The 23,661-nt window shown below is 38.3% G+C and overlaps 1 protein-coding gene across 1 annotated transcript in view; it reads right to left on the bottom strand.

Annotated features, from left to right (window-relative positions):
* The window catches only part of COL25A1 (collagen type XXV alpha 1 chain), a 295,085-nt gene that overhangs the window by 85,989 nt on the left and 185,435 nt on the right, over positions 1 to 23,661 (bottom strand). Inside the window, exons 6-8 of the mRNA XM_062493773.1 lie at positions 13,788 to 13,814; positions 13,596 to 13,622; positions 1,761 to 1,820 (exon numbers count right to left, since the gene is read on the bottom strand). Coding sequence (XP_062349757.1) covers positions 1,761 to 1,820; positions 13,596 to 13,622; positions 13,788 to 13,814 — 114 coding nt within the window. The remainder of the gene's footprint in view (positions 1 to 1,760; positions 1,821 to 13,595; positions 13,623 to 13,787; positions 13,815 to 23,661) is intronic.

The following is a 23,661-nucleotide window of genomic DNA, read 5'->3' as shown; positions in this document are numbered from 1 at the left end:
TCAATTCACCCATAAAGAGTGCAGGCTGGAAGACAGGCTGGAAGAAGCTGCCATGAACTGGACAGTGGCTTCTTCACTGCTTATGGGAGAAACAGCACTTTGCCTTGAAGACCATCAGTTTGTATCTGTCTGGTGCAATCAGCCATAGAGCAGAAGGTTCAGATTCTAAACTGCTTGTTTTACCACAGCACATGTGCCAAAATTTGGGATGATCTTGAAATATTTTACTCATCTAGTACTCCAGAGCAAGTGACTGTTTTTTGATAAGCATCTGTTTACTTCATGATTTGCATAATCATAAGAAAGCTGAGGTGAAAAAGAAAAGTTGCATCTGAGAATATACAGGTTTGCACAGTGATTTTCCAAGCCCATGAATGATACATGGATAGATTTCAATATTGAGCATGGAAAATAACTGCTTCTTCATGAAGTTGTACATAATTTTCCATCTGTTTTGGGAGGCTGTTTTATAGTGACCATTAGCTAACTCTCTTCATTTTTACCTATCAATTTTTAAAAGTTAATTTTCAAGAGAGTTGTCAAAACATATTACCCTCCTCTCTAAAAAAGAAAAGACACCCCAAAATGGTGCTTTAGTTATTTCCAGCACATCGCTGCAAACCCTTGGAAAAAGCTGCTGGCATCTCAAACATCGATCACTTAGCAAAGCCACCCATAGTCTTTTAACTGTTAATACCATTAACAGTTGCTTCAATTAAAAGCATTTTCAAGTGAACGACCTGCTATAAGAAGGCATCTGACAAAAAGGTACAGCAAAGAGTAAACTGAATGTAAAGAAGAACCAGACTCCAGCGAGATGGAGCACTACCTTAATGAGGCGGCGTTTAATGAGCTGCTGATCAGCAGAGAGAAACCCATGATTGATTTTAGGAAACACCATCTGATCAGGCAGGTGAGGTCAAAGGTTGAAGATCAGAGATGAGAGAATTGAAGAACAGACATCAGAAGGCCCGAGAAAGAAATAAAGACATATTCATTAGATTTGTAATAGCTAATATAATATGAACTGGTGCTTCTGTCTGAAAGAAACTGTGCATTTTCTTTTGCAAAAAGATTATTTCTATTGTACAGGACATACTGCTATAATTTAAATCACATACAATGACTTAAATGCATAACTGTGGTCTCTGCAGATTTTGCATGAGAATTCTTCATGTGTATTAGTTTTTTCATTACCTGGGCTCTAAAAATCAGTATTTTTACAGGTTGTTCTTTCAGCAAAGCTTCTACAGACAAAGCACCAGTTCAACTTTCAGTCAGATTTTCTAACCAGCATAGTGTGCCATGAAGAATGGTGCTATTTTTATAAGGTCTGAAGTTCCAGCTTGACCAGATTGCTTCCTGCTTAATTTGCAAATCCACTTTGAAAAAATCTGGATGTACAGATTAAACCTCTGATATCTAACACAAATATCTGACTCTACATGTAACCAGTATAGAGTTCACTGACATTTTCCACACTCACGTATGCCTCAGGGAAGCAAAACAGAAAAAAACTAATCTGAAAATAAAATACTGACCAAGACCATGGGGAATGTAGGCATTTCCAAGTGTACATAGTTATAGATTCGATTCCACGCTCTGCATCAGGAGTACTTAGATCAATGCAAAGGCAGTGAAGGTTGGCTTAGGTCCACCATAAGAATTCACTGGTATTCCATGTTAAAAACAATTTTTCATGTGCACTTTTATGCTGATACAGAGAGACCTGACTGAACAGGTACATGTCAGCCACAAACCTTGACGGTGAGGATCTGATTACTGTGCAGAGCAGCAACTGTGGGGAAGCCTGGCAGACCCTAGGGACACAGCATAACATGGTACGAGAACAGCACGACACAAACATCACAGAGACAATTTACTAAGAGACGAACAGAATGAACACTACGTTTAGTACACCCCACACTGCCGACGGACAGGAAACAGCCTCTGTGTCATATGGGAAACAGAGTTAGGTCTGCACTGCACTGCACTGTGGATGCAAGTTGATATTTCACAAAGCAAGAGATCTAATATCAAGAGATTTTAGAAGGAACAATCCCATGAAGGTTCTCTTTCCTTAAAATTGCAAGAAATTGTTACGATCATTTGAAAATGGTTAAGACTATCATCCAGCCTGAGGAGTTGTTTCAATTGAAATGTCCTACAGCACTTCAACAGACCTGTGTAGAAGGCCTTGACTCTGGATTGCTGCTGAACTCAACAGCTATGGCAGTACACTCTAAACTGCTTTGCATAATTAACATCCTGCTCCTCACATTCTGTTTAACATATGACATTCAGCACATAAACTGGTAGCACATACACTGCTATAAACATGGAACATAAATCTACTGCTAGATCTTGGGTAGTCCTTAATGGCCATGGACAGAGTTTTCAAGACATACATAGCAGTATTTTCACATCCATTTTTACCCCTCAACTGCTGTACACCACATATGGTTTCTCATATTCTGTTCTACCAAGATGTGCAGAAGTTGTACTGCACTAGCACAGAAAGGGAAGAATGTGGTGATTGTGGCCTGCTGTCACAATATAAGGGGGTGAAATTTTGCGCTCAGTTCAACAGCTTTCTTGAGCAGCTTTGTAGGGTGTGAATTAAACCTTCTGATAAAGGCAAAACCTTAAGCAGTTGAGCAGTGAATTCCTAAAGAGGAGGAAATCCCTAGGTCCTCTACTTGCCTTTAGTATAGCACACTATCAGAAGCAGAGGCTTGTTCAATGGCAGAGAAGCATTAGGCTGAGGAACATTAAATAAAATACAGCCAGGGAACTCTAAGCCTCCTATATGCCCACAGACCACCTTTATAAGGTAGAGTTGGTAGCACAGCCCTTCTGGGGGCTCCTCCTGGAGCAAACAGCTGCACCATGCCAGCTTAGCACCTCCTAAAGGGAAGGCTGTGCCCTGCTCTTGCTGCCAGGCAAGGGCCCTCCTAAGGAGTCCTGTGTGAAGGCTCTGCTCATGCAGCCCATGCTGCTGTAGTACATGAGCTCTTTGCAACCCAGATGGCCTGGTGGGGAGCACCAACAGGCCAGGGCAGCCTGCCATCTGCAGCAGATTCTTTTAATGTGCAAATACTTGCTCTGTTCATCACACCAGAGAGCCTGTGGATCACACAGACTGCACCAGTCTTTATAAAAAAGGCAGAGCAACTTTTCTATGCATGCATGTTCTTCATTAGCATCTTGGAGTTGCATTTCGCATCTTTATTTATCCATGGGATGAAGCTGAGACCCTGTGAGTTGATCCCATAAAGCCAGTGGCTAAATGCAGCTTTCCCACTTCATTGGGATGAACTGCAGTGTGGCTAACTACATTACTCAGTGACTTGAATTCTCCTCTTTAGAAACAAAACTCAAAACAAAATCTCAAAACAAAACCAAAAAAGGCTAAAACTCACAACATATAAAGGGACTCACTCCTGAGACACTGATAAGACTGGAATGATACATCATTTAGGAAACAGATGTATCAAGTTTGCATTTATCTTATTATGGAATATAAGTTGAAGAAGTTACTAGACAGTAATGTGTCAGAATCATCTTTACATCTGTGACTCATTAGCCGTGCTATGCAGATGATCCATTTCTCCTCTAGATAAATCTACAATATCTATGTAATGGAAATGAGCTCAAACAAGAAACCTACATAAGAAGTAATATATGAATAGAAAGCAATAAATGACATTTATTGAAAAAACGGATAAACAGAAAATTTTTAAACAACTTCATTTTTACTCATCAGCCTTTAGAATTACACCACAATAATTTTCAGTTACCTCTAAATTAGCATATTTGCAATTTGATGTTTTAAACTCGTATTAATTTTGATTTATTTCATCTTCAACATGAAGGAGAATTGAGAATTAATTAAGAAAGGCACTTCTTCAGAAAATACAATGGCTTGTCATGAAAGATTTTCTCTTTCCTTGAGATAAAATAAAAGACTTTGGAAAGATCTGTCTAGCTGTACACAGAACCATTTACATTCAGTACTTCACAGTCCAGCCCCAGCTTTCCCAACGTTTCCCAACACCACACAGGCAAGTTCAGGATTAGCTACCAGTACTGCATTTTTCTGCCCACATAAACAACACTTGAGAAAAGGGTCAGTCCCATTCTTCCATTTGCAGCTTAGTTACTTCTTCCCGTTTGTTCCCAAGTAGGAAAAAGCTTTCCTTCCTTTGCCCAAAGTGGTCATAATCTTAGACCTAACAGTCAGATACATGCAATGCCAATTTGGATCTGGACCATCTCCCCACGAATAACAAATATCTTTGGAGAGAGCCAGAAACATGGGAACACTAAATGAAACCCAGCAAAGACACTACAATAGGTCCATAGTTTTTGCATGTGAGGAGGCTTTAGAAGGCCTTGCACCCTCTAGCATCCATGAAAGATAATGTTGGCACACAATGAGCTTCTAAAAAGGCATAGTCATCCTTCCCACAAAATGAGTTCTTTTCCTGTCACTCTGCTATAAATATAGCCACAAATATCCCCTGGATCTGTTTTATTTTTTCCCTATCGAAAGTTGTTCTGAACGATGGATTCAAAGTTACTCGATTTTCTCTTTATTTGGTTTGATTCTTGAACTGCACACAGGAAGGGCTCTGGTTCTACACCCTGGGAGGCCCTAACAGAATACAAAACACTACAGTCATCAACAGCAACCACTAGTCTACTAAATTCCTCTGCTGACAGCTACTCAAGCTCACTCTGAAATGCTAGCTGGCTACAGCTTCTAAATTAGCACAGTTGCTTCATGCCTCACTGCCATTTTTGCCCAAATGCCAAGCAAAACACAATGCTTGACAGAGGCCAACAGCCGTGGGACAACATTACCCACCTGGAAGTGTAGGTAGAGCCTACTTGCCCCACACAATGGCTACTGAGAAAACCGAGGGATGCTGGAACATTCCCCATCTGATTTTTTTACTTGGATGAAACAGTTCTGTTACATTCATCACAGCCTTGAAGGATGTAATTCCCACTAGCAGGACTAGATTTTTTACAGTACTCTCAGCTTTGTCCATTGGTCCATATGAGGTCAATATTATAAGGTCCTCATAACCATGTCAGGGGCAAGTATGATAGCGTTAAACAACAGTGTTACTGGTTTTACACTGTGCTGCATACACTCCAGTTTGACTACTGCATTTGCTCAGTATAGTAAATGTCACAGTCCTCTCTAGGATTTTCCTTCTGACCTGCCAGTAAACCCAAGCTGCACAAGCTTGCATGTTCCTGTGAAGACATGGTAAATGAGACAGGAATTACCACCTGCTGTTCTCTTGCACTTCCTAAGGTTACAGCCAGCTGCTGCTATTTCACATCAAATCACACAGGCTTCAGACCAGAGTGATCCTGACACTCTTTATGGCTGCTCTGCCTCTCTCTAACACCACCTCCAGTCCTAATTAATTCCTCAGACTGAGTGCCAGTCCCGTGGCTAATTATTGTACCTGCCCTGGGGAATGCAGTGTTTGGTATCACCCTGTACAATGGCACGGACTCTCAGCAGGAGTCCTCTTATATAATTCCTTTTATCATAACTGCTGCTTTCTCCAGCAGCAAATCTGCTAAAAACAGTACACTACAGCAAGACAAGAATCCAGAAATTTCTTTTCACTTAGGTAAACACTCAGCAAAGTGTTCTGATTTGAATACATTATATAATGATTCAGACTTTGTAAAGAAATCGTAAAAATGTAGTGCTTAAGATCTATCATAAACAGATCACTGTAAAAGCATTATTTCCCATAATGACCTCTGTGAAATCTGCCTGACACTGCATTCAAACTAAATAAAACTGGAAAAAGCCAACACTTCTCTACTTTTTGTTCTATTATTAGATGAATTTTCAGTGAGGTAAATGTCTTTTCCACACAACTCAACTATGTGTTCTGATGAGTGATCCCACATCTGACCTCTATAAAACATCCTTCCTGAAGACCAACCTGCTACTCTCACTGAAAGTAGTGGTAGGCATCCAGTTAACTTTAGCAAGATGGGCTGGTCCATAACCAAGTTGGTTCCTGAAATAAAAGTCTTCTCTCCTGGCTTATCTTTATCTTCTTTTTTTTTTTTTTACCTGCTGCAGTTATGTGATGCAGGTAAGTGGTTCAAGCTTCTTTTCTGATATTTATTAGGATTGGCTTAATTTTTTTAGGAGTTGTTTTCAATCAAACTTGTCTAATGTTAATGTTCAGTGCTGCAGCACTTCTGCGTGACAGCTGTAGCTTGAGATACAACAACTACATGATGTATTTTCAGCCACAGGACAGAGCTGTAGAAAAAGGAACAGGATGTACAGAGACTTCCTTCCTCACCATTCCTCTGGCATTACTAAAAAGGGGCAAGATGCAAACCAACTGCAGGAGAGCAAAGACACGCACTGCCTAGCTCTTAAGACAGGAATGACAACATCCTCATCTTGGGTGCAGGTATGTGGCACTTTCTCTGGAGTGTCACAGCTGTTCTGCATTCCCTAAGGGAACCTCAGGAGCTGAACATCAAAGGCATAGCTTGGCCCTAGAGGGTCATTCACAGCCAAAAGGACACTCTAGTGAACTCTGACCCTCAAGTCTGAGTGTCCCAAAGCTTCAGAAGAAGTTGGCAGCCAACACCATCTGAGTTCTTTTCTAATCTCTCCTAGCTACAGAGCACCAAGTTACCTTGCTCCAATTTTTTTAATGGAAAATAGGGGAGCCACAACAGCCCAATCCCAGTGCAGATAATTAATCCCAGGAATAGAGTAGGTAAATACCTCTGTTGCCTTCTGGCAGGTAAGGAAACAAAGTCTTAAAAGCTAAATCAACTGCTCACAGACAAATTGGCATTAAAGCAGATGTTCAGCAGTTTTTTCAATGATTCTGCTTCAGTGAAAGTTATGATAACAGAGGGAATCACTAATGCTATTTTAATACTCTTATTGTGGCATACTGAGTGCAGTTTGAAACACTAGCTAGATATAGTTTATATCTTGATCTATAATTTGATTTACACAGGTCAATTAATAACAGAAGAAACAACCATGAGTGTAATCATACTGGTAAAGTATGAAATTAAAGCAGCACTCTGTGTGCTATAATCTTAAAGTAACATACAATAAAACAGAAAATATGCTTTTAGACTTAAATAAGAATCATCAAGAGCAGAAGAAATTCATAGCATTAAATAGAATTTAAATTATGCAAAATTGTATTTAATTAACATAATACTTTTATTCTAATACTATACATTTTCGCTTTGACAAGATGTGGAATGAGGATAATAATGATCAGCATGAAACATTTAGGAACAAATCTTCCTGTAATGTAACTGATTTACCTACATTCATTACAATTAGCAATGTCAACCTGACCTCACTCCAAAAAACTGAGTTTTGCTTTTGGGGAAGTTAAGAAATCAGATTAATTTATATACTAGTATTTATTTTATGAAGCAAAACTGTTCCTTTCTTTAAAAGACCAACCAAAAACCAACCAACCAACCAAAAAAAAATAAAACAAAAAACCAACCAACCAAACAAACAAAAAAAAACCCAAAAAAACCCCAAAAAACAAAACAAAACAAAACCAAAATCCCCTATAAAGTACAAAATAGGATGGTTTCAAAGAGCGGTGAAAATTTAATCATCATGTTTTAGTCATAATTCAGTAACAAGTACTTTCTAATTTATGATTAAGGTACTGATTCTAAGGACATGAATACAGGTTTTACATGCATTGTCACTAGGAGCAGGAAAAGGCTCAAAATACTTATATATTTCCTAGAAATACATTAACTAATAATAATACATATATTTTTAAAAAAGGGTTTTAAAAATTTTCATTTTAAAAAATCAGGTCAAAATTTACTGCTTGCACACCTTTAATTTCCCTTTAATATGGCATAGTTTATAAAAGTTTTGTCTATAATAGAACAAGTGAAGCAATACTTCAGTTTTCAAAGAGATCTTATGTCTATATACACACACACATTTTTCTTTAGTTATTTCAGTAAATACACTGATACATTTGTCTTCAGTTATTTCAGTAAATACACTGCTTCTCTGGCTACTTTTGCCAATATTAGGTAATTTTGAATTAGTCCGTCAACACAGAAGAGTAGAACTTGCAGAACAATGATTTCTCTCTACCAGGCAGCAAATAAGTAGCAAATATGTTAAAGGTAAACAGGGGAAAGGGTTAACTAGGGAAGAATATTATATTGCTATCTGAACCTAACTGTTTTAACAGGACTCAATGAATGTTTTTAATCTTCAAGTCAATAAAGGTTAACAAAATAAAATAAACTTCTGAGCTCCTGTCTTTTCTAGAACTTCATCTTTTCTGCTTAAGATATTTTAGAGATATTATCAGTTCTGTGCCACCCCAGCCAATAGGAAAATTTACTTAAACATACCAAAAGTAGAAAATTATTTTATTAAAATACTTAAGTATGGCTTCTGGGTGGTATCTCATTGCACCTAGACCAAAACCAATTTAAAACCAGCTTCTAGCTAATGATTTTTAGCCCTGATAAGCAAGAAATCTCTCATGTATCTGAACTAAAGGCCAGAAGATATTTATTATGTCATTTACAGTAGGCTGAGAAAAGACTAAGAATCATAGAGTCACTAAAGTTGGAAAATACCTCCAAGATAATCAAGTCCAACTTTCAACTGACCCTCATCCACTAGGCAGGTCACCTGGTCATGAAAGGAGATCAGGCTGGCCAAGCAGGACCTGCTTTTCCTGAATCCATGCTGGCTGGGCCTCATTCCCTCATTGTCCAGTACATGCTGCATGATCACACTCAACACGATCCATTCTGTAAATTTTCCTGGCACTGAGGTCAGGCTGACAGGCCTGTAGTTCTCTCCATCCTCCTCTCTAACCATTCTTATAGTGGGGTGTCACATGGTCAACCTCCAGTCATCTGGGACCCCCAAAATTAGCCAGGACTGAAGACAAATTGTGGACAGTGCTTGGTGAGCTCTTCCACCAGCTCCCTTGGTCCCTCCATGTGAACCCCATCTGGCCTCAGAGAGCTGCGAGTTTCTAAGTGGCACAGCAGGTCATTAATTACTTCCTCCTGGATTGCAGGTGATCTATTCAGCTCCCTATCCCTGCCTACCAGATCAGGGGGCTGGTTGCCCTTGAGACAGCCAGTCCTTCTGTTGAAGACTAATGCAAAGAAAGCATAAAGTATCTCAGCCTCTTCCTTATCCTTGATTCCAAATTTCCCCTCCACATCCAGCTAGACATTCCATACTAGCTGTTCTGTTCCCAAACATTCACTTCTGAAGACCTATTTCCACTATCAAGATGCAGCCTCTCCTTGGACAATATATCCTTTGAAATCCTACCATTATTAAAATTTCAATGGCTTTTTAAAAATTGGACTAGAGCTTAGCAACTGGAACTGAGCATCCTGGTATCACCATTTATTCTAACAGTGCACAGGCTTAACTCCATCATTTTTAATTTTCTCATGGCTCAGTACAGTAAAGCAAATCTCCATGGACATTTCATGAAGCCATGCCCCCTGTAAAAAGAGCATCCAAAAGATACACTAACATTACCATTTCTTACAATGGTATCAAGGAAAGCTAGTTCTGCATTTGACCTAAATGTTGAGTCAACCAGAACTTTAATTAGAGATCTGACATAAAAATACGTAAAGAGATAAAAAAATATCTTTTTCCAAGTAATATCAGGACTCACCATCACTACCTTACTGGTGGTCTCATATGATTAAAAGTTATATTAACCTGCTGCTCGAACTCACAGGGTATGAATTTCTGTATCACTCACACTGCTTGAGTGTGTTTTGGCTTATATTTTCTTCAAAGTATGGACACTGGTCGATCAGGCCACTCAGCATTATGAACTAGAAACCTTACACCATCTCTGCACAATGAAGGAGACTTATCCACAGATTACATCTGAATAATTCTGAAAACTCCTCAGAGTCTTAAGAAGAAAAACAAAAACCACAAAAAACCCCCCAAGAACAACAACACAAAACCCCAGCCACATTATTCTAAAAATAGAAATACCTGACCTCTATTGAAGGTATTTTCAAGAAAACCTGAACTTCAAAGAAGTTCAGTATATATTCTACATGTCCAATGGCTGTAAATATTTTAGATAACCGATTACTAATTTTAAAGTTTTGAAATTATTTCAGAAAGAAGGATCCCTCAAAAATCTCAAGGTGAAAAAACGGGTGGGACAGAAAACAGTATCTTTGCCTCTTGCAAAATGTTTTCACAAATAGCTTTCTGTTTTCTGTTCAGCAGATTTTTTGAAGTTTAAGGTCTCATCTTGACTTGGACAGTCTTTACATTTTATTTTGATTTCTTTTACAAAAATGCCTGGAGGAAAGAAAGCTGCTTTTCTAAAGAAAAAGGGTAATTTTGAAATTTCAGTCATAGTTTGGAACACTAGCAGTTTTTGCTAAGTTAAACACTTGTTTCAAGCCAGTATGTAAAAATAGAAACCCAAAGAAACCTCAGGGTCCTTACCTGTAAAAGATGAATTAGCATTAAAATGTTCACTGCTCTTAGATATTATATCCAATCTATCTGCAAACTTGTCAAATCCAAGTGTTAATATCATGCCCCAGTTACTTTCAGGTACAATATTTCTCAAAAATAATTTTGTATGCCATTACCTCCAAACTCATTTATTTTGCACATACAGTGATGGAAAACTATATGCAAAGGTAACCAACCAGGACTAAATGGGTTTAGTTTCATTTGGTGCATGAGTGGCTCACACATAAAAATACTATTAATTATATTGTAAATCCCCTGGCGCAGCAGATTGAGCAGACTCACCCTGAAGACAGTTATCAGAAGAGATAACTGCTGTACCATGAAACATAAACTGGTCAGAGCCTTCATAGTACTTATCATTTGTGAAATATGGAGGGAAAAAAAGGAGGAGAGGCTGTAGAACACATTCCAGATAGATTAAGGCAAAACAACCGTCCTGGTTTACAATACAAGATATATATTCTATTACCATCTGAGAAGGGTGATCATCCTTATCTCTGCGGGAAGTATCTTCTGTTAATGGGCCATTGAGTCCTACTGTATAACTGATAAGATTACACCATCCCATTGGGAGATGCTCCAGTCAGGAGGACAAGCCAAGCCTTTCCTACCTAAATAAAAACTGAGGTTTAGAACACCAAAGGCAGCCTTTTTCCACTGGATTCCAGAGGAAAAAACAGGCTTTTTTTCCCATATCATCGCTGGACCCTTTGGAGGAAAACTGCACCAACACCCTGACTGACAAGGTATCAGGTTGTATTCTAACTGTCAGTGGTTTTATTTTTTATTATTGCATGTATTTTGTTTTTCCTTTTTTCTCTTTCCTATTAAAAATTGCATTACTAACTTAAAGTCTCACTGGTTTTGCTTTTCAAACCAATACAACAACACTGGGCAAATTTCCCAAGTTTGACCCATACACTTAAATAGGAGGTGTGTTACTACAACCTGCATAGACTAAAGAGTTGGTAAAATTTCAGCTTGTCCACAAGATGCTAGTCACCACCTCCTCCTCTCCACTGCTGACCTTATTGAATCTCTTTTCTGTAATCAGATACAGAATTCAGTCTTAAGTGCTATCTGCTGCTGCAGATAACAACTCTGTGGTGTCCTTAATAAATTAATTCCTCGGGCTGTATATTTTCTGCTTTTTATCTGCACTTGATTTACCAAACCCTCAAAAAGTCATAACCATGATTTTTATGTCTCAGTAAGGACTCTACTGCCTTTCTGTATATGGAGTATGTCTTGGCGAAGTAGGACACAACAATCTCTGCGCAGCAGAGGTCCCATTGCAGTAACACTGACCAAACCTGCATCTTCTTACTGGGCACTGCCAACACTTTCAGACTAGGGACTGCAAGCCACACATGCTTAACCACTTAATAGTTCTTACCTCTCTTCAACATTTTGCCAAGATTTCTGCATCATCATTCCCTTGTGTTGATACCACTTTATTTCTTTTCCAGCATTCAGACCTCTGGGTCTTTCCCTGGAAACTTCTGTGACAGTCATAATTCCAGATTCTTATCCTCAGCTATGCAATGCTCTTCACAACGCTGCTCTTCCATATTTGTTATTGCATCCCTCTCTGATACTTCCATCAAATTTGCTCTCCTGTTCTTTCGAATCTAAGGTCACAGCTGAGAATGTGAATGTAAGAACACACATTCTTCTGCACATAAGGCCACTTAGTGCAAGCACTTACATTCGAGCCTGTCTTACGCCACCTGAATGGACCATCCTCTCCTAAGCCACAGACACTGCACTGCTCCTCTCCCCTGCATCTCTCTCCTCACGTTGCCCATGAAGCTCTGTAGCACAGAACTAGACAAAATATACAGCCCAGTATGGCCTCTGAGAGACACTAAATTTGCCTAGAAGTTAGAAAGAAATTTTTACGTTACTTAGAACCTTTAGTTTGTGTATTAGTTACTCAGAAAAAAAAAAGCATGTTGCTCTCATTGTTACTCTTTATTTTCTTTTATTTATTTATTTAAGTAGTTTTCCAACTCTCATTGAGTTTCAACTGAAATAATGTTTTAAGCTGTTCACTCTCAGGCGACAGTCTTTATGATGTGCAGCCCTGGCACCAAGCATAACAGGACACCCTGGCAGTTAACGACACATCAAAATCAGCTGTAAAAGCATGTTGTGACTTTAGATAATCTTATTGGCTGAAAAAATGTAAAGTCCAATTAAAGCAAAGTATACGAAGCAAAACAGTAGAATGAATGTAAATTCAAAATATTTAACATAGTTAACAGAAGAAAATAATCCATGGAACATAGTGCTATGGGAAAAATTATAAACATGTAACTGAACAGAGTTACTATATCATCCGAACAATGTAACCAAGCATTTTCTAATGAAGCACAGATGTAAAGAAAAGTAAACTCACACAGCCAACCCATTCGAACTTACATTCCTGTATTCCTCTATTTCTGTTAAAATAAACATGACGCTTAGAAATTAAAAGAACCTCCTCATTTCCTAAATTATTATTTCCATGTTCTAACTGTCTGGATTGTAACTACAAGGTGATAATATTGTTATTATTAAAAATATTTAATACATCTATATCATGAAAAATAGCTAATACATGCATACATTATAGTTGTTTATAATCTCCAAATATTAGCTACATTTTACATGAAATCCAGAAGTACATTTATTAGAAACCCACTGTCCCTCTGCATTGTGGAAGCCCATGCATGGCATGAACACATTTCTGGGGAAAAGGAGTGGTTTGGTTAGGAAAGCCAGCTTTATACAGCAGAGCAAAATGACTGTGGAACCTTCTTCCACCCATAATGGAAAGTGTGCACTATGGAATCACTCAAATCTTCCCAAACACTTCCTGCTCACGTTCAGTATTACTGTCCTGCAGACACTTCAACATGCAGCATAAATGCAGCTAATAAGCATAATTAGCTCAGACAGTGCATTTTAATTTAGTTTTGCACTAAAGAATAATTGCCTACTCAGCGAAGGGGAAGTGTAACATTTTTTTTAAGATGCTTACCCGAGGGCCCTGATCACCTTGATCTCCCTGCAAAGTGGAAAGATGAGATGATAGGTTTAACACAGCATCTGTGTGCTACCCAGCTCTCTTACATAATCTATCATTTCACTGCATCGATACAAACGTTCTCTTGAGTTCACGCTGGGACAGCTTTCCTGCCACCTTGTAAGAATCACCCAAACATCAACTCACCTTCTCGCCTTTTGGACCAGGAGGGCCCTGAAAGAAACAAAGGCAAATATTAATTACTGATACTGTTGAAGTCCTGGAACACAGCAAGAAACAGTTCCGTGCCAATCTGCAATTTCTTCCCAACAAAGTATCTCTTTATGATTTTTAACTCCAAATGCCGGTGCTGTTCTAGAGATGGCTTCTTCACTGTACTAATAATAGGAACTGCACACTATTTCTTGAATAGTTTGCTAACACTGTGTGTTTAATCAGTCTACTTAGACAAACAAAACTTTGCCTGAAAGGGCAAAATATCTACGGATTTCACTCAGGGACAATAGTTTATCTTCTGTCAGATAATAAAAGTTTTCTTAGGCTGTAAAAGGTTTTTGCAAGTGCACTTAATAAATTCAAATATATATAAATCTGTCCTGTATTTTGGCCTCCTCCTTGTCTTAGATTGCCAAAAGAAAAACGGATTCAAAATTCTAAAAGTAGGGTTTTCATTCCTTTCTTTGGCAATACCGATGTTTAGTCTCAAGCAGACTGTTTAGGCAAGAGGAACTCTTTGTGTAACATGATTTTCCAGTAGTATTACTTTTTGTTACTTACCATCCAACAAACAGTAAGGTGACAACCACAAATAGGAATTCCTTTGCTATTTTGTTTTTATTGAGCACTTTTCAGAAAGTTAGCAAGAGGTTTCTAAACCACTAGCTTTTCAGGTTTGCGTCTTGTGAATAAAAATGCTATCAGTCTGCAAAATACTGCCTGCTTACACAGTGCAGACTCTGCCTTCAGCTTTCTGAAAGATATGCAGGTGTTCCAACACAAAGAAGGATCTGAGATACATATGAAAGCAGCTGTAAACAGAGAAGGAGCCATTCAAGCCAGCATGGTTCACTGTAGTAACACAAAGAGAGTGTATGGCAGTGTGAGCGTGTTTGTGGGGGTGTATGCAGAACAAGAAAAGACTGTTACTAACAATACTGGTAAAAATTCATTTATGTGTGGTTCATATAAATGCAAAGGTACGGAGGTCAGTCTGACATGTATTTAAGACGTGATCAACCAGAGGCAAGCCTTTGAGAAGCCCTGTTGTAGCAAATTTTCTGTTTAGTTTTAAGGGGTTCCTGATGCATGCCAGAGAAGAGCACCTGCTGCTGAATCTTTCAAGGAAATAAAGCTTATGTCTCTCCTTCCATGGCCTGCCATCTCTTCTCTCTGCTGCAGAGGACACAGAAACAAGTCTGCCTCTTGAGGGCCCCATGTCTCCTTCACGAAGGACAGTGCTCGCTGCCAGCTGAGTGGAAGCTATCTTCTCAATTAACCATGACCCCTGCCTACTCTTCATTGCCCTGCAAGCACTTGGCCTCTTTAAAAACAAATTAAACAAAATAACTTAATGAATAGATACAACCTGGCTGCACTTTTAAGTTCTCAACATATACGTATATTTTTGTACTTTAACCCCTACTGTCCTTTCCCAGTTCCCATGTTCACATAAAGACATAGTAAATACTAAGTGCAGCACTGTCTACTTTTAGCTACAGTCTTCACATACCTGTACTGTGACATTACAGCAGAGCAGGTCTGCTTTAAAACTTACACATACATGCCACTGAGCTTGTGAATTTGTAAACTCATACCATCAGTAACACAGTAATTGCAAGACGGGAAGAACTAAAATCAGTCAGTGCAGGCTGTTGCTGCCTTCTCCACAGTGAATGCGAAGCACAAGTGAAGAAGGGCTTGTACTCACGAGTTCTTCCTCCTTGAATTTTCAAGCCATTACTGTCTCTGAACATCTTACTGGCTGCAAAGTGCAAATAGCATGACCAATATCTGCTATAGTCAGAATCCTATTTCTCAGGCCTTAGGCATGAAATTATAGATAACATGACATGACTGAGACTGTAAACAGATGTTGTCTTATGGGAGCCGTTTCTGCCTTATTTAGATGCTCAGTGCTGTTCTCATGCCCAAGAGCGGCGCTGCTTCTGATGAGTTTTGGCTCACAACTTTTCTGAAGCCACTTGCCACAGCTCTGCCTGTTGGTAGAAACTACAACAGGAGGGATCACATCAGTTGCTTGAACTAAACTGGCTCACTGGAACAGAAACAAGTTAGAGTTTACATGAGGGGTTCAGCAACCAGATCTGCAGGGCTACTGCACGGTCTCCCTGGTACGACTGCTGGCAGTATGTTCAGCCATGTCAAGTGCAGAAGTGGCCCCTTTTCTTAACCTGCGTATTTTCCTCTGCTAAGAGCTCTCTGAAAGTACAACCTATACCCAAACATGCTTTTTAATAAGACTGAATCATATCTCTTTTTTTTTCCTCCTGTTTCTGTGCAGGATTTTCTGAAAACAACCTGTGCACATCATAATCAGAATTTGTTTTTTATTGCTTGGTGTTTTCTCTCCCTGAGTGGCAAACACCATAATCTCTATCAAGTCACCCTTCCAGCACACAAATTTTCCATAAAAGTCTTCAGAAACATCTGACAATTTTATCGTACCAGGACTTAAAAACAGCTTTTCAAAGGCCCAAAAAATCACTTATGGTGTGAACATGCTCACAAGTCTCTTCACTTGTATCTGCAATGCTTTTGCTTTCCACAAGAGTCTTGAAAAACAAATAAACAATTTCAAATAAAAATGGCTCTTTTGGATGCAAGTGAAGAGAAGCAGTGGGGTTTCATCAAAATAAAAATTAATGGAATATTTTCATGGCTTGTTCACCCATCTCTGACTTTCCCCCCACTGTTTCAATTGTCCTCTATTGTTTTTGCAACTTTAAACAGAAAATTCCTATCCTCAGCCTCAGACATCTTCTTTCCATTTGTGCTAAGAAATTCTCCCAAGATTTTTACTGCAGAGTTTGTTAGTGTGTCTACCCTGAGTAGAGGCAGGGAGGAAGAAAAACTGGAGTAAAAGTTGGGTTTGTGGGGGTGGGGTGTGATTAGGAGACAGATTTGTTTAAAGGAGGGCAAGGTTTCTTCTGTTTAAGGGTACAGACACAAAGCACAGAGTGAGTAAAGTAGCACTAGTTTTGTAGGGCACAGCATAACTTGCTCCTTTTTTCCCAGGGAGACTTCTGTGCTTTCATTTATGAGATGGCAGAGATCAAGCTGCGAGCTGCCGAACAAATGTGAAAGCATTTTGTGTAAGTTATACGAAATGTCTGAGGTCAGAGCATTTCTGAAATAACTTTACAGTGTTTTCACTGGAAACAGAGGCTCTTTTCTCAAAGTGTAATTATCTGCTCCAGACTACTATACATTTCCAAGGAGAGTTTATAGCCTGTTTCACATAAGCAAGGCCTTGTAAATCACAAACACATGCAAAATCTGCATTCATAATTAGGTAGAAAGTACTACTGTTTTTAAAACAAGGTCTCTGAAAGCAGACTGAAAGGCCTCCAGGCACCTGCTAGCCAAGAACAAAGCTGAAATCAGGGTAAAATCAAATAGAAAGGAACAGAAAGGCAAGAGAACGCAGTACTAGAAAGCAGGAGACTGATCCTTGCAGTCTTCATCAGGCAACATTCCCTTAGAATTAACTGGGTTTGATCAGCATGATTTTTTTCACATAGCTGAAATTTTATAATTCATTCCTTGAAAGATGCTAATTTTGGATTCCACTCTTGAGGACATTGCCACCTATATTGTTTTGCAAAAGTTACATCCAGAGACCTCTTAAAAAGCCAGTAGTTGACTTATCTTGGTTTTACAAACATTCAAAATTACCAAAATTCTCTTACAGATATATTCTCTCCACATACCTATCGCTACGGATCTGCCCTTAGCCATAATACAGGAAGATCTGCTGCAAACTCACCCAAAAGGCTCCAAGCACTGATGGGATAGCAGAACTGAAAATAGTAAGGGATTCTCAGTACAAAGAAACAGCAATGTTGAAGGTTCTATAAAAAGGCCCACAGTCAGTACAGAGGAGTGCAGATTTTTCCTGACTGTTAGACAGCCCACAGGATGCCTCTGTTAAAATGACCAGCCAGTTCCCAGCACAAGTTGGTGGCAACCAACAGAATCAGTTGGACTGTGACAGTCCCAGGTCCCATTGGGATCTTCCACCCTCACAGCTCCTAAGGAACATGACATGTCAAACTTGACAGGTCCCATCAGGCAGAGCTACCACAGAAGACAGAGGTGATAATAACCTTTCAGACACAGTCACTACTTTCCTACATTCCCAACACAATAGCCATGGGCTAAGGCAAGCTGGCAGCTGGAGGACTGAATGTAGTTTGCAAGGTTCAGCCCTCATTTTCATTTGGAATCAAGGGGCATGCAGTGCAGTCATCCCTACCAGCAGCTGCAGCACCCACAGTGTGACTGGCAGCCTAAGGCAACAGCAGTCTTGCAGAAATGAACAGAAAAGTAAATCGGCTACTCCAATGTCACCCAGACAAAAAGGCAATCAATTTGCCAGCTTAGTTTAATCATGTTTTCACAACTAAACAGCATGCCATACATTGCCTAATTAATTCAATACTGCAGATTACTTTAAGGGCAAAAGGTGGCTTTAGCACATAGCAAAATAATCAGATCCAAAAGCTGAACTTTCTTTCTTTGAAACTTAACTCATGACTTCGATAAATTACAAGTATCTGACTGGAACAGTCCCCAGTCTATCCTCTAATGGCTGTAAAGTATTAGGACCAGATATGGTGAATCATAGGGGGTTACACAGAGCATTATGAAACACCACTGTGTTTTGTAACTACTTCGAAGTTCCTACACTCATTTCAGTCTTGTGTCCACTATGCAAACCCTGAACTACTGAGGCAATGTGGTTTTGGCATCTGCTGAGCTTGGCCATGTTTTCAGCCAGTGTTTACATATGCTAGTTTACAATGCCAACATTTCACCTTGCAACAATTTTACAAGTACTCAGAAGAACTTTCAGTGAATCTGAGCAGTTTCTACAGCTGAAGTACCTTCCTTTTTACATATTTTATTCTTCCCCTGTAATATGACTGACTTATGGTGAAAAATTCAAGCAACCACCTCCTAAAAGACTCTTACTTTTCCTCCCCTTACATTCTACAGATTTTGTTAAAAACCCTAAAGCAGCAATAAAGAACCTGAATTTTTGACACAATAATGGTGACTAGCTTAAACAACACTATGCAAATGATTTAAACTGAGAAACATAAAACTGATTCATACAGCAATCTAGATAAACAGTTCCGTCAACATTCACAACAAGCAAATTATAAATTACTCCTGCTGTAAATTCATACAACTGTATTCAGAAGTCAGCGATTTATAGCAATATATAAATCAGACAAGTTTATAAACTACAGGCAGGAGAACACATTCTACCCAAAACATGTCAAGAAACCATTTAGACTGTAATTTAGACATTAATTTCGCATGCAGTGCTGTTGCTGAGGTTGGGATGGGGTGCTTTTTTTTGAAACTTATAATGCTGCTCACAAAAACCACCAGCTCACATTAGAAGCTGCAGAAGGGTCGCTGCTAACCCACTAATCCAGGACCCAGTAAAAAGCACAAGGCCCAATATCCCAAGCAGGAACCTGCTAAAGTGGATCTCTCCCTTTCTCCAGCATTCTTTTTTTTGATTAATCAGTAAGACTGTCATCTTCTCCCCCACTTTTCCTTCCTTTCATAGAAACACATAATGATTTTTTTTTGAAAGCCTACAAAACAATGCAGACAGTCCTACAAAGATTCTGGGGTACAGAGGGCATGTGAATATGTACCCATTGCCTGACCATGAAAAAACAAGGATCAGCTTTACGATTTCCACAAATCAATCAAAGTAAACATTATGATTCCAATCTGCCAAGTTTCTTGTGAATCAAGTAGCTGCTGCACGTGACAGAAAGACAAATTATATGGTGGCAGAAGAAAACTGGCACATTCTTAAAGAAAAGAAAATGGCTTCAGGCAGTCAAAAGCCTTCTGACTTTCACTTATTGCTCAAAGCACTGTAACACATGTCATTCCTAAATCTCAGCCCTCGTTGCCTTGTCCACAGTCCACCTTCCTATTCTCCTGCTTAAAAAACTGCATTTCGATTATGAAATTACATTCTGGCTTTCTTTCCTAACACAACAGAAACTGAAAATAAAAAGAATACATATTTTGCCAATCAAACTCATTAAATCCTTCCAGATTTTTGAAATTAAAAATTCACCATCAGGTACTTTTTATACTTCCTTTGGTCGATTTTTATCCATAGGCCAGTTCACTCACTTATTCCTAAAAGCTTAGTAAGAAAAAAGCTCCTCACTGGGAGTTAACAACTTATATTATTTTCAGAAACAATAGTTCATATTCCAATGTTTCAGCTATTTTTAACCTAAAACTTGAACGGTGATTTCTGTAAGTCAAACACCTTTGGTGCCTTCCGGCTTGTTTACTAGCCTGGTAGATAATTCAAGTGTAATGTCAGTGCCCTTTGCTCATTTCATGTTTTTTTGGTTGACTTAGAAGAACCTTTTTGATGAGGACGGCAGGCTGAACTTCAGGTATTTTGAAGGAAACAAAGGATGAAAGCAAAGGAAGGGGGAAGTTTCAGAGAAATGGAGATCCACCACTGCCACTCACTACCTACAGGAGAAGTAGCTTGGAAGTACATCTTCCAAGGTCCCTAGCCTTTTGGACATTTCAACTTTGCTGACACCATTACTACTGTGTGATGAAATAGCATCCAAGTATCTACCAGGCAGATCCTCCTTTGACCAGCAGCTGAGTCAAGGAGATTTATGTAATTCATTAACAAATGCTACACAGAGTCCAGCTCGACACAAAAAGAGTAGTTACTACATCGAAACAGATCACTGAAATTCCAGTGAAAACCTCTCTGTTCATCTATTTGAAATAAAGGCTAGTTTCAAAACCAGGCTAGTTTTTGAAGAATTTTGGCCTGTACCTACTATCATATCAAGGCAGATTTATAAAGTAATAAAGGCTGAACTTGCATAAACAGGCAAGCCTGCACAGCTCACATTGGAACAAGGTTTTGCAGATAACATGTACTTGCTGTATTTTAACACTAAGTGTATTTTCAGCAAGAGAATTTTAACATGGACTTTGAATTAAGGAGGGCCAATTCCATTCTTCCATTTACTGTGGTGACTCCACACTGGTATCTAGCAATGTCCTGAGTTTCACTTAGTATTTCAAAGGCAACGCATACTGTCTATACACTGCCTTTTCCAAATTTTGCTACTCAGTACAGGAGATATTTTCTCATTCGGGATAGTAGAATGTCAAAGAAGGATTTAGATATTCCTTTAGTGTTGTCTGCAAATGCTACTATAAAATCCAACTGTGAAAGATGTGTGTTAGATTACTTAAATCATGAATGGTTAAAATAGCAGTAAAATAGTGGTATAAAGCCACAGCCATATAAAAATAGCACCAGGGGTAGAAAGGCTTCTGAGATATCCACAGATGAAGAGCAATGGAATTATTTCATAAACTAGGTAACTTTTTAAACTTCAGGGTATGCTAATGCTTGGGAAGAACCTATTTCAGCAAAACACAATACATTCCTCTGAGAATCTTATTCTTCTTCCTCTTCTATAACCACCTGCAATTTCTGTAGTCCCTTAAATGGTTCCTGTGCATAGGCTCCATTGGTACCCAAAAGAGCCTTTTCACAAGAACTGTCTGACAAATGCCATGATAAAAGCTACACTGCACAAACCCACCTGAAGCAACCTGCAAGTATTAGGTTACTGCAAATGTTTCTGAACTATCCCAGGTGCAAGGCATTGCTAAAAGAGGCAAAGCCTGACACTCTAAGTCATAACTTTGGTTTTGATGGGGATGTGTCAACCCTTAGTCAGATTAATTTATTTAATGTCAAATATTATACAGGAAAAAAAGCAGAAAAATAGCATATAAAATAATATTTATGTTACAGTAAGACAAACAAATGTCAGTACAAGAACTAAGTCTTTCATTTATTGTCACCAATTCCCTTGTCTGCAAAGGGGGGAAACTACAGTGACATATTGCATAGAACTATTTTGAGAACTGTTCAGATTTGGGAAGTTTGAAATGGAACACCAGATAAATGCAGATGCATTTTTATAACAACTACAAACATACACATACTTTTATATGCAGACATATATAAAAGTCAGATTACTGAATATATTTTTGTAACCTATAAGGCTGGAAATATCTTTATCCAGGAAGCAATTTAAGACAACATAAAGTTTATTAAAAACAAAATTGTTTTTTCCTCAAGACTAAGAGTATGGACTACAGAATTCAGAACATCTTCAGGGGAAATTAAACACATGTGTATATTTATACTTAAATGGATACTCATTCTTTTTGGCAAATGATCACTAGCAGACATAGTGGGCAATATAGCTGGATTGTATTTCTGAAAATACGTGATTCTCTTACATGTTTCTCAGCAGCTCACAGCTCTTGAATATTACTGATGGATCTCAGTAAAAACTATATTAGGAAATCCTACAGTATTTTAGGGACAGACATTGAAATTGGTAAACTGGGTTGAAGCTCACTAACAGAATGGATATTTCCATACCATGCTCATTAGTAACATTATTGGCAGTACAAAAAATACTACAATGAAAGTAACTGCTGCATTTTCTGCCTTTTTCTTCCTTCTCAAAACTTGACTCATCCTTACAGGAAAGAATAACATATCAGCACAACTCTTCATGCCAGCATCAATTCAGTATAAAAAAACCTAAAGTATTTCTACCAACACATAAATTTGCTTGAAGTAAAATATCAGTTCACAGGAGTGTCACTTTATAAAGGAAAATATAAAATCTCCCAGGTCTGCTCAGGTTCATAAGACTTTCAAGCATCTAGAAAACAAAACATCACCAGTCTCTGAACTGATAAGGGCTTTCAAAGGAGCTCTGATATTCTGAAAACTTTGTGGAAGACATGTCTTAGACATGACAGCATTATCTTCAAGTCACAATAAGCTTGATGAAATACACATTTTTATAACTCCTAATTTCTTTTTATTTTCTTAAAGCTAGTGAAACTACTGGGATCTGCAACAAATTGAACTGGAATTCAAAGCTAAAACACAGCATGAAGATCACTAAAAACAATAAGCCAGCATGAGTTTCATATCAAATTAAAAACATGTGCAGCAGGATAGCAAAATACTATATAATATTCCTGAACACAGTGCAATACATTGCTTTGACATAATCCCTAATAGAACACAGAACACATTGGTGTATTTCTGCCATATGTAGAATAAGAGGAAGAAAATATGAAGGCCATTTGATAAAGAAATGATTTAGAAATACAAGAAATATTTCAGAGTCCTTAATTATATTTTGACAACCCTTTGTAATGTCATTATGGAACCACAATACTAAGTTTGCAATTGTTTTTTTGTACTCATATGTATTCTGTTAAGCTAAGCAATGCTTTACCAAATTACGGCTTGCAAGTATTTTTTGCTTCACAGTTTCTCACTTGCTGTTAGAAGATCTACTATGCCCTAGTGACAGCTGGAACTTCTAAATGAATAGATGGAATGCTAATGTGTGATTCCCCATCACATTTATACTGGCATATGTAACCACTGAATCAGATCTTAATGTTTATTTTATGAAAACAAACCAAATAATTTTTAAAAAATTAATGATGCCACCATGAAGAAAAGCCAGCAACATCTTATAAATAGAAAACTCTTGTGCATATTTTCTTTTAGAGTTTACAATATTATTTTTATTGTCTAATTTTACGGCTTGTTTTTTCAGACTAAGAGTATCATAAATTGTTGCTATGTGAACTATGAAATGAGGAGATCAACTCCTAAAAGTTTTGGGTCAAACTTCTCAAAGCTTATCTTCCAAGCCTTCTTTATCTATTGCATACAGCTAAT

The sequence above is a fragment of the Cinclus cinclus genome, chromosome 5, assembly GCF_963662255.1.
Source record: "Cinclus cinclus chromosome 5, bCinCin1.1, whole genome shotgun sequence".
NCBI classification, from domain to species: Eukaryota; Metazoa; Chordata; class Aves; order Passeriformes; family Cinclidae; genus Cinclus; species Cinclus cinclus.
This window is presented reverse-complemented; position numbering and strand designations above follow the sequence as displayed.